Genomic DNA, 12,822 nt, shown 5'->3' with positions numbered 1-12,822 from the left:
TGAAACACCAGGATGTAACACACTGAAACACCGGGATGTAACACACTGAAACACCAGGATGTAACACACTGAAACACCAGGATGTAACACACTGAAACACCGGGATGTAACACACTGAAACACCAGGATGTAACACACTGAAACACCAGGATGTAACACACTGAAACACCAGGATGTAACACACTGAAACACCAGGATGTAACGCACTGAAACACCAGGATGTAACACACTGAAACACCAGGATGTAACACACTGAAACACCAGGATGTAACACACTGAAACACCGGGATGTAACACACTGAAACACCAGGATGTAACACACTGAAACACCAGGATGTAACACACTGAAACACCAGGATGTAACACACTGAAACACCAGGATGTAACACACTGAAACACCAGGATGTAACACACTGAAACACCGGGATGTAACACACTGAAACACCAGGATGTAACACACTGAAACACCGGGATGTAACACACTGAAACACCGGGATGTAACACACTGAAACACCAGGATGTAACACACTGAAACACCAGGATGTAACACACTGAAACACCGGGATGTAACACACTGAAACACCAGGATGTAACACACTGAAACACCAGGATGTAACACACTGAAACACCGGGATGTAACACACTGAAACACCAGGATGTAACACACTGAAACACCAGGATGTAACACACTGAAACACCAGGATGTAACACACTGAAACACCAGGATGTAACACACTGAAACACCAGGATGTAACACACTGAAACACCAGGATGTAACACACTGAAACACCAGGATGTAACACACAGAAACACCAGGATGTAACACACTGAAACACCAGGATGTAACACACAGAAACACCGGGATGTAACACACTGAAACACCGGGATGTAACACACTGAAACACCGGGATGTAACACACTGAAACACCAGGATGTAACACACAGAAACACATGATCAAACGGGACAGTCTCTGTATCTCACACACACCACAAACACACCACACACACCACAAACACACCACACACACGCCCTCTGCTGTTAATTAAGAGAGTAGCAACAGCACAAACCCATCAGTGCTTTTAATTCCTACATATACTGTTCATCCTTGACAGAGCTACAGTAGCTCATCCACACTGGAGTCTATGGCCTGTGGATGTCTGTGGCCTGTGGATTATCTATGGCCTGTGGATGTCTATGGCCTGTGGATGTCTATGGCCTGTGGATGTCTATGGCCTGTGGATGTCTATGGCCTGTGGATGTCTATGGCCTGTGGATGTCTATCGTCTGTGGATGTCTATGGCCTGTGGATGTCTATGGCCTGTGGATGTCTGTGGCCTGTGGATGTCTGTGGCCTGTGGATGTCTATGGCCTGTGGATGTCTATGGCCTGTGGATGTCTATGGCCTGTGGATGTCTGTGGCCTGTGGCTGTCTGTGGCCTGTGGATGTCTGTGGCCTGTGGATGTCTGTGGCCTGTGGATGTCTGTGGCCTGTGGATGTCTGTGGCCTGTGGATGTCTGTGGCCTGTGGATGTCTGTGGCCTGTGGATGTCTGTGGCCTGTGGATGTCTGTGGCCTGTGGATGTCTATGGCCTGTGGATGTCTGTGGATGTCTATGGCCTGTGGATGTCTATGGCCTGTGGCTGTCTGTGGATGTCTATGGTCTGTGGATGTCTATGGTCTGTGGATGTCTATGGCCTGTGGCTGTCTATGGATGTCTATGGCCTGTGGCTGTCTATGGTCTGTGGATGTCTATGGTCTGTGGATGTCTGTGGCCTGTGGATGTCTGTGGCCTGTGGATGTCTATGGCCTGTGGATGTCTATGGCCTGTGGATGTCTATGGCCTGTGGCTGTCTATGGCCTGTGGCTGTCTATGGCCTGTGGCTGTCTGTGGCCTGTGGATGTCTGTGGCCTGTGGATGTCTGTGGCCTGTGGATGTCTGTGGCCTGTGGATGTCTGTGGCCTGTGGATGTCTGTGGCCTGTGGATGTCTATGGCCTGTGGATGTCTATGGCCTGAGGATGTCTATGGCCTGAGGATGTCTATGGCCTGTGGCTGTCTATGGCCTGTGGATGTCTGCGGCCTGTGGATGTCTGCGGCCTGTGGATGTCTGCGGCCTGTGGATGTCTGCGGCCTGTGGATGTCTGCGGCCTGTGGATGTCTGCGGCCTGTGGATGCCTGCGGCCTGTGGATGCCTGTGGATGTCTGTGGCCTGTGGATGTCTGTGGCCTGTGGATGTCTGTGGCCTGTGGATGTCTGTGGCCTGTGGATGTCTGTGGCCTGTGGATGTCTGTGGCCTGTGGATGTCTATGGCCTGTGGATGTCTGTGGCCTGTGGATGTCTGTGGCCTGTGGATGTCTGTGGCCTGTGGATGTCTGTGGCCTGTGGATGTCTGTGGCCTGTGGATGTCTATGGCCTGTGGATGTCTATGGCCTGTGGATGTCTATGGTCTGTGGATGTCTGTGGATGTCTATGATCTGTGGATGTCTATGGCCTGTGGATGTCTGTGGATGTCTATGGCCTGTGGATGTCTATGGCCTGTGGCTGTCTGTGGATGTCTATGGTCTGTGGATGTCTATGGTCTGTGGATGTCTATGGCCTGTGGATGTCTATGGCCTGTGGATGTCTATGGCCTGTGGATGTCTATGGTCTGTGGATGTCTGTGGCCTGTGGATGTCTGTGGCCTGTGGCTGTCTATGGCCTGTGGATGTCTGCGGCCTGTGACTGTCTGTGGATGTCTGTGGCCTGTGGATGTCTGTGGATGTCTATGGTCTGTGGCTGTGGATGTCTGTGGATGTCTATGGCCTGTGGATGTCTATGGTCTGTGGATGTCTATGGCCTGTGGATGTCTATGGCCTGTGGATGTGGATGTCTATGGCCTGTGGCTGTCTGTGGCCTGTGGATGTCTGTGGCCTGTGGATGTCTATGGTCTGTGGCTGTCTATGGCCTGTGGCCTGTGGATGTCTATGGCCTGTGGATGTCTATGGCCTGTGGCCTGTGGATGTCTATGGCCTGTGGATGTCTATGGCCTGTGGATGTCTATGGCCTGTGGATGTCTGTGGCCTGTGGATGTCTATTGGCCGTGGCCTTGAGCAGCGAGGCAGAACACTCATTAAAGGCAGCATCTGATGCCTCTCCGTAGTCTCTCTCCATGAAGGATATGAAAGTAGTGGTCAGCCGCTTTTCAAAGATTGTTGTCTCCCGACATTGCCTCTCTCTTTCTGAAGCGACCGTTGGAAGTCGAAGGCTCAGTTGAAACTGGAATAGCTCTGTTTTGTTTGTTACTTACTGTAGGACTGTGGAAATGAAAGCTGTCCGTCTCTCCTCTCTTACTTTCTCTCTGTCCCCCCCCCCATCCCTCTTTCTGTCTCTCCTTCCCTCCTAGGGTCTGTGTCACGTGTTGAGGAAGGAGGGATGGAAGTTTCTGCTGGGCTACTTCCCCTGGGAGAGCACCCTGGAGGAGAGGAGGAGTCTGACCAGGAGGAAAACGTAAGATAGACACTCCTCCTCATTAGGAGACTGGGAGGAAAACCTAAGAGAGACACTCCTCATTAGGAGACCGGGAGGAAAACCTGAGAGAGACACTCCTACTCATTAGGAGACCGGGAGGAAAACCTGAGAGAGACACTCCTCCTCATTAGGAGACCGGGAGGAAAACCTAAGAGAGACACTCCTCATTAGGAGACCGGGAGGAAAACCTAAGAGAGACACTCCTCATTAGGAGACCAGGAGGAAAACCTGAGAGAGACACTCCTACTCATTAGGAGACCGGGAGGAAAACCTAAGAGAGACACTCCTCATTAGGAGACTGGGAGGAAAACCTGAGAGAGACACTCCTCATTAGGAGACTGGGAGGAAAACCTGAGAGAGACACTCCTCATTAGGAGACTGGGAGGAAAACCTAAGAGAGACACTCCTACTCATTAGGAGACTGGGAGGAAAACCTAAGAGAGACACTCCTACTCATTAGGAGACCGGGAGGAAAACCTAAGAGAGACACTCCTACTCATTAGGAGACCGGGAGGAAAACCTAAGAGAGACACTCCTACTCATTAGGAGACTGGGAGGAAAACCTAAGAGAGACACTCCTACTCATTAGGAGACCGGGAGGAAAACCTGAGAGAGACACTCCTACTCATTAGGAGACCGGGAGGAAAACGTAAGAGAGACACTCCTACTCATTAGGAGACTGGGAGGAAAACCTAAGAGAGACACTCCTACTCATTAGGAGACTGGGAGGAAAACCTGAGAGAGACACTCCTACTCATTAGGAGACCGGGAGGAAAAGGTAAGAGAGACACTCCTACTCATTAGGAGACCGGGAGGAAAACGTAAGAGAGACACTCCTACTCATTAGGAGACCGGGAGGAAAACCTGAGAGAGACACTCCTACTCATTAGGAGACCGGGAGGAAAACCTGAGAGAGACACTCCTACTCATTAGGAGACAGGGAGGAAAACCTGAGAGAGACACTCCTACTCATTAGGAGACAGGGAGGAAAACCTGAGAGAGACACTCCTACTCATTAGGAGACCGGGAGGAAAACCTGAGAGAGACACTCCTACTCATTAGGAGACTGGGAGGAAAACCTGAGAGAGACACTCCTACTCATTAGGAGACCGGGAGGAAAAGGTAAGAGAGACACTCCTACTCATTAGGAGACCGGGAGGAAAACCTGAGAGAGACACTCCTACTCATTAGGAGACCTGGAGGAAAACCTGAGAGAGACACTCCTACTCATTAGGAGACCGGGAGGAAAAGGTAAGAGAGACACTCCTACTCATTAGGAGACCGGGAGGAAAACCTGAGAGAGACACTCCTACTCATTAGGAGACCTGGAGGAAAACCTGAGAGAGACACTCCTACTCATTAGGAGACCTGGAGGAAAACCTGAGAGAGACACTCCTACTCATTAGGAGACCTGGAGGAAAACCTGAGAGAGACACTCCTACTCATTAGGAGACCTGGAGGAAAACCTAAGAGAGACACTCCTACTCATTAGGAGACCGGGAGGAAAACCTGAGAGAGACACTCCTACTCATTAGGAGACTGGGAGGAAAACCTGAGAGAGACACTCCTACTCATTAGGAGACCGGGAGGAAAACCTAAGAGAGACACTCCTACTCATTAGGAGACTGGGAGGAAAACCTGAGAGAGACACTCCTACTCATTAGGAGACCGGGAGGAAAACCTAAGAGAGACACTCCTACTCATTAGGAGACTGGGAGGAAAACCTAAGAGAGACACTCCTACTCATTAGGAGACAGGGAGGAAAACCTGAGAGAGACACTCCTACTCATTAGGAGACAGGGAGGAAAACCTGAGAGAGACACTCCTACTCATTAGGAGACTGGGAGGAAAACCTGAGAGAGACACTCCTACTCATTAGGAGACAGGGAGGAAAACCTGAGAGAGACACTCCTACTCATTAGGAGACTGGGAGGAAAACCTGAGAGAGACACTCCTACTCATTAGGAGACAGGGAGGAAAACCTGAGAGAGACACTCCTACTCATTAGGAGACCGGGAGGAAAACCTGAGAGAGACACTCCTACTCATTAGGAGACTGGGAGGAAAACCTGAGAGAGACACTCCTACTCATTAGGAGACTGGGAGGAAAACCTGAGAGAGACACTCCTACTCATTAGGAGACAGGGAGGAAAACCTGAGAGAGACTCTCCTACTCATTAGGAGACTGGGAGGAAAACGTAAGAGAGACACTCCTACTCATTAGGAGACAGGGAGGAAAACCTGAGAGAGACACTCCTCATTAGGAGACAGGGAGGAAAACCTGAGAGAGACACTCCTCATTAGGAGACCAGGAGGAAAACGTAAGAGAGACACTCCTACTCATTAGGAGACTGGGAGGAAAACCTAAGAGAGACACTCCTCATTAGGAGACAGGGAGGAAAACCTGAGAGAGACACTCCTACTCATTAGGAGACTGGGAGGAAAACCTAAGAGAGACACTCCTCATTAGGAGACAGGGAGGAAAACCTGAGAGAGACACTCCTACTCATTAGGAGACTGGGAGGAAAACGTAAGAGAGACACTCCTCATTAGGAGACTGTGAGGAAAACCTGAGAGAGACACTCCTACTCATTAGGAGACTGGGAGGAAAACCTAAGAGAGACACTCCTCATTAGGAGACAGGGAGGAAAACCTGAGAGAGACACTCCTACTCATTAGGAGACTGGGAGGAAAACGTAAGAGAGACACTCCTCATTAGGAGACTGGGAGGAAAACCTGAGAGAGACACTCTTCATTAGGAGACCGGGAGGAAAACCTGAGAGAGACACTCCTACTCATTAGGAGACTGGGAGGAAAACCTAAGAGAGACTCTCCTCATTAGGAGACAGGGAGGAAAACCTGAGAGAGACACTCCTACTCATTAGGAGACAGGGAGGAAAACCTAAGAGAGACTCTCCTCATTAGGAGACAGGGAGGAAAACCTGAGAGAGACACTCCTACTCATTAGGAGACAGGGAGGAAAACCTAAGAGAGACACTCCTACTCATTAGGAGACTGGGAGGAAAACCTGAGAGAGACACTCCTACTCATTAGGAGACTGGGAGGAAAACCTGAGAGAGACACTCCTACTCATTAGGAGACTGGGAGGAAAACCTGAGAGAGACACTCCTACTCATTAGGAGACAGGGAGGAAAACCTGAGAGAGACACTCCTCCTCATTAGGAGACCGGGAGCTCCTCCATAGTTGACACATGTCCTCTGTCAGATCTGCAGATCGTAACAGCACTGCTGATATAATACTAGGATGCGAAAACCCAACAACTCTCACTTCATGTTGTCTTTATGCTCGTAGAGAGATCTTCACAGCCTTTTATGAATCGTTAAGCTTTACATTTACAAGTAAAATGACTTGTCTTTAAGAATGGCTAATACGTTTCAGTTTGAAAATAAATTACTTCATATTATTATACAGAAATATATTTAAAAGACAGAGAAATCAAGGTTTTGACTGCACTGGGCTCTTAAAAAGAAGATGGAGAACGAGCTATAGGACAAAATACCAGTGTTTTGGTACAGGTAAAGTGAACTAGCGCTAGCTAACACTACCTAGCAAAATCAACAAATATTTACATTTCTATATGTTTTACTTGGAGTCAAGGTATCTATAATATGGTCCAAAGTAATATTGCGATATGTAACTATCCATTTTTCCCCGTCACTAATGTAATATGTGAAATATTCTCCATTGTCTCACTCCTTTACTTTGCTCTCTTTCCTCGGGGATGAGTACTTATTCCCTCTCTCCTCATCCTCTTTTCTCTCTTCTCATCTTCTTTCCTCAGGGATGAGTACTTATTCCCCCTCTCTCCTCATCCTCTTTCCTCAGGGATGAGTACTTATTCCCCCTCTCTCCTCATCCTCTTTCCTCAGGGATGAGTACTTATTCCCCCTCTCTTCTCATCCTCTTTCCTCTGGGATGAGTACTTATTCCCCCTCTCTTCTCATCCTCTTTCCTCAGGGATGAGTACTTCCGTATGAAGCTCCAGTGGAAGTCAGTGAGTGAGGAGCAGGAGAAACGCAACAGCATGTTTAGAGACCACAGGAGTCTAATAGGTAATCATCATCATCATCATCATCACTTCTAACAGCATGTTTAGAGACCACAGGAGTCTAATAGGTAATCATCATCATCATCATCACTTCTAACAGAATGTTTAGAGACCACCGGAGTCTAATAGGTCATCATCATCATCATCATCATCATCACTTCTAACAGCATGTTTAGAGACCACAGGAGTCTAATAGGTAATCATCATCATCATCACTTCTAACAGCATGTTAGTCATGAGTCTAATAGGTAATCATCATCATCATCACTTCTAACAGCATGTTTAGAGACCACAGTAGTCTAATAGGTAATCATCATCATCATCATCATCATCACTTCTAACAGCATGTTTAGAGACTACAGTAGTCTAATAGGTAATCATCATCATCATCACTTCTAACAGCATGTTTAGAGACCACAGGAGTCTAATAGGTAATCATCATCATCATCACTTCTAACAGCATGTTTAGAGACTACAGGAGTCTAATAGGTAATCATCATCATCATCACTTCTAACAGCATGTTTAGAGACCACAGGAGTCTAATAGGTAATCATCATCATCATCACTTCTAACAGCATGTTTAGAGACTACAGGAGTCTAATAGGTAATCATCATCATCATCACTTCTAACAGCATGTTTAGAGACTACAGGAGTCTAATAGGTAATCATCATCATCATCACTTCTAACAGCATGTTTAGAGACTACAGGAGTCTAATAGGTAATCATCATCATCATCACTTCTAACAGCATGTTTAGAGACCACAGGAGTCTAATAGGTAATCATCATCATCATCATCATCACTTCTAACAGCATGTTTAGAGACCACAGGAGTCTAATAGGTCATCATCATCATCATCATCATCAGCATCATCATCATCATCACTTCTAACAGCATGTTTAGAGACCACAGGAGTCTAATAGGTAATCATCATCATCATCACTTCTAACAGCATGTTAGTCAGGAGTCTAATAGGTCATCTTCATCATCATCACTTTTAACAGAATGTTAGTCAGGAGTCTAATAGTTCATCATCATCATCATCACTTCTAACAGAATGTTAGTCAGGAGTCTAATAGGTCATCATCATCATCATCATCACTTCTAACAGAATGTTAGTCACCAGATAATAGCCTGGAGGTTTTAGACCAGCAGCCAAAAGGATTTCATCCCATGTAACATATCCTGCCATTGTGCCCTTGATCAAGGGACTTAACCCCCCACGATTGGTGCGCTGCTGCTGACCCTGTACATCTGGGGGCTCTCTCTGGGGGCTCTCTCTGGGGGCTCTGTCTGGGGGCTCTGTCTGGGGGCTCTGTCTGGGGGCTCTGTCTGGGGGCTCTGTCTGGGGGCTCTGTCTGGGGGCTCTGTCTGGGGTCTCTCCCGTGGGGTCTCTGTCTGGGGGCTCTGTCTGGGGGCTCTCTGGGGGCTCTCTCTGGGGGCTCTCTCTGGGGGCTCTGTCTGGGGTCTCTGTCTGGGGTCTCTGTCTGGGGTCTCTGTCTGGGGGCTCTGTCTGGGGGCTCTGTCTGGGGGCTCTGTCTGGGGGCTCTGTCTGGGGGCTTTCTCTGGGGCTATGTCTGGGGTTGTTGAGGAAGCCAGAAGAAAGTTTTCCCTTCTAATCGATGGACAATAGTTGTATTCTATTTGATTCTGTTGGTCTGACAGTTGGATGGTTACGTGGTTTGAACGATGGGCACTGTGACAAACAGGAGACCTTTCCAATATGTTAATGAGTTAGACTCCTTGTTCCAACAGCCTCAGTCAGCAACTCAACTTCCACCAGCCAGTGAAGAACAAAAGTTGGCCACATTTCTCCAGGTCTCACCCCAAACTGCTCAGCAAAACCATTTGAAACAAAGTGTGACACCTTTCCTCGTTTAGCTACTTTACGACTGAGCTGAGCCTGGAATCAATCTGTCTCCCATCGGATCAACCCCATGTTTTATTTATTCAATATTCCATCAGCGTCGTCCGCCTGGAGAACCCGGCCCCAAATCTGCGTCCCAAATCGCACCTTATACCCTGTACGTAGTGCACTACTTTTGACCTGAGCCCTATGTGCACTAAATACAGAGCAGGTTGTCATTTGGGACAGGACCCATGTCAGCCAGGTAATGGGATCTCATCTCCTCCTGATCGTTGAGGAATGATCCATACTGGATCTGGCTGGCTCCTCAATGGACTTGGCATTTCTGTTCTCTCTGTCTCTTTATTCTCTCTCTCTCTGAGTCGCCCCCCCCCCTCCCCCTGCTATTGAAAGGATTGAAATTAGGCTCCGGTTGTAACAGGGTTAGAGTTGTGTGCTCTCTGTAAATGTCAACTGAAATGAATATGTAAATGAGCGGCGGCTGGCATGGAGCAATGCTGAACTGCTGGAAGTGCTGCTGGTCCCATTTCTGATTTCAACTCCTGGTGGTAAAACTTTTCATCTGAGGACCGTCAGGCAGACGAGATGTGTGGTGAAGTCGGAGCCTGTAATCATAAAGTGTCTCTGAGTTGTGAGGATCTACGATCAGCTTCCTTCTGTTGCATGTCATCTGACTCATTATGTTCTTCATGTACATGCAACTGTATTTGGTGAATTCAGGGGATTCTAAGGTCTCTGACTGTGTTGATTTCCTCCACAGAGAAAGACGTGAACAGGACAGATCGGACCAACACTTTCTACGAAGGACAAGACAACCCCGGACTGATCCTGCTGCACGATGTCCTCATGACCTACTGCATGTATGACTTTGACCTGGGTAAGACCACGCTTGTCATACTGAATGACTTTGACCTGGGTAAGACCACGCTTGTCGTACTGAATGACTTTGACCTGGGTAAGACCACGCTTGTCGTACTGAATGACGTTGACCTGGGTAAGACCACGCTTGTCATACTGAATGACTTTGACCTGGGTAAGACCAAGCTTGTCATACTGAATGACTTTGACCTGGGTAAGACCAAGCTTGTCATACTGAATGACTTTGACCTGGGTAAGACCACGCTTGTCATATTGAATGACTTTGACCTGGGTAAGACCAAGCTTGTCATACTGAATGACTTTGACCTGGGTAAGACCAAGCTTGTCATACGGAATGACTTTGACCTGGGTAAGACCAAGCTTGTCATACTGAATGACTTTGACCTGGGTAAGACCAAGCTTGTCGTACTGAATGACTTTGACCTGGGTAAGACCACGCTTGTCATACTGAATGACTTTGACCTGGGTAAGACCACGCTTGTCATACTGAATGACTTTGACCTGGGTAAGACCACGCTTGTCGTACTGAATGACGTTGACCTGGGTAAGACCACGCTTGTCATACTGCATGACTTTGACCTGGGTAAGACCACGCTTGTCATACTGAATGACTTTGACCTGGGTAAGACCACGCTTGTCATACTGAATGACTTTGACCTGGGTAAGACCACGCTTGTCGTACTGAATGACGTTGACCTGGGTAAGACCACGCTTGTCATACTGAATGACTTTGACCTGGGTAAGACCACGCTTGTCATACTGAATGACTTTGACCTGGGTAAGACCAAGCTTGTCATACTGAATGACTTTGACCTGGGTAAGACCAAGCTTGTCATACTGAATGACTTTGACCTGGGTAAGACCACGCTTGTCATACTGCATGACTTTGACCTGGGTAAGACCAAGCTTGTCATACTGAATGACTTTGACCTGGGTAAGACCACGCTTGTCATACTGCATGACTTTGACCTGGGTAAGACCAAGCTTGTCATACCGAATGACTTTGACCTCGGTAAGACCAAGCTTGTCATACTGCATGTACTCGGCCTCTACTGGGTTTTTACTGAGGATTCACCAACAATAAATACTAGATGCCACTCAGCACCAGACGTGATCAGTGGATGTTATCAAACACATGGAAACCATGGAAACCATGTGTTTGATGTAGTTGATACCATTCCTCTGATTCCGCTCCAGCCATTACCACGAGCCTGTCCTCCCTAATTAAGGTGCCACCAACCTCCTGTGGTCAAGATTGTGTTGGAATGAAAACTCTCCAGAACTGTTTCAAATCCTCTCTCTGTCACCACCAGGCTTAGGCTGGCTGGCTGACTGACTGACTTGCTGACTGACTTGCTGACTGACTTGCTAGCTGGCTGGCTGACTGGCTGATTTGCTGACTGGCTGGCTGGCTGGCTGGCTGGCTGGCTGGCTGACTTGCTGACTGGCTGGCTGGCTGACTGGCTGGCTGACTTGCTGACTGGCTGGCTGGCTGGCTGACTGGCTGACTGGCTGGCTGATTGATTGGCTGGCTAGCTGGCTGGCTGACTGGCTGGCTGACTTGCTGACTTGCTGACTGGCTGGCTGGCTGGCTGGCTGGCTGATTGACTTACTGGCTGGCTGACTTACTGGCTGGCTGACTTACTGGCTGGCTGACTTACTGGCTGGCCGGCTGGCTGACTGACTGGCTGACTGACTGACTGGCTGATTGACTGACTGGCTGGCTGACTTGCTGACTGGCTGGCTGGCTGAACCGGGTTGTTTTCTCTCTGTCACCAGGCTATGTCCAGGGTATGAGTGACCTGCTGTCTCCGATCCTCTATGTGATGGAGGACGAGGTGGACGCCTTCTGGTGCTTTGTCTCCTTCATGGACCAGATGGTGAGACTGACGACATAGAACTAGATATACTAGAACAGACATAACTTAATAAGACCATAGAAATAGGCTAGATAAACTAGCAGGGACATAACCTTTTAGTGGTTTGTCTCCTTCATGAACCAGATGGGTAAAACTGAGAACATCTGAATTATTAGAACATACGTAACACAGAAATATAAATACTAGAATGGACAAAGCCCCTCAGACCAAAGCAAATTAAATGAGGATATCCATTCTAGTCATTCCATGTCTGTGTGAGAGACCTTCACTTACCTCTGTGTCGGTATATGACAGCACAGTTCTTCCTGTTTAACGAGAGAGGGAGGCCAACTAGGTAAGTGTTGGTAGAGTGAGACCTGATTACCTGACCACGCTGGGTTCCCATGGTGCATTTCACAAAGGATGCATCCAAGACCACTCTCTCATAGCCTCCACCAATAGCTGAGCAGAGCCCTGACACTTTGATGTCACTCCAGCTCTATGATTTGTGTTCTGAATTAGTTTCTTTCTGTCTTATTATCCAACTTATTACAACACCATCCAGCTTCCTGTCTGTTCTGTTACGACACCATCCAGCTTCCTGTCTGTTCTGTTACGACACCATCCAGCTTCCTGTCT

The 12,822-nt window shown here is 48.1% G+C and overlaps 1 protein-coding gene across 2 annotated transcripts in view; it reads left to right on the top strand.

Annotated features, from left to right (window-relative positions):
- The window catches only part of LOC135538043 (TBC1 domain family member 15-like), a 94,004-nt gene that overhangs the window by 57,007 nt on the left and 24,175 nt on the right, over positions 1-12,822 (top strand). For both annotated transcript variants that reach the window (XM_064964039.1, XM_064964040.1), the window contains exons 9-12: positions 3,383-3,486; positions 7,486-7,580; positions 10,206-10,322; positions 12,104-12,204. In XM_064964039.1, the coding sequence (XP_064820111.1) occupies positions 3,383-3,486; positions 7,486-7,580; positions 10,206-10,322; positions 12,104-12,204 (417 nt within the window). The remainder of the gene's footprint in view (positions 1-3,382; positions 3,487-7,485; positions 7,581-10,205; positions 10,323-12,103; positions 12,205-12,822) is intronic.

The sequence above is a fragment of the Oncorhynchus masou genome, unplaced genomic scaffold, assembly GCF_036934945.1.
Source record: "Oncorhynchus masou masou isolate Uvic2021 unplaced genomic scaffold, UVic_Omas_1.1 unplaced_scaffold_897, whole genome shotgun sequence".
NCBI lineage: Eukaryota > Metazoa > Chordata > Actinopteri > Salmoniformes > Salmonidae > Oncorhynchus > Oncorhynchus masou.
This window is presented reverse-complemented; position numbering and strand designations above follow the sequence as displayed.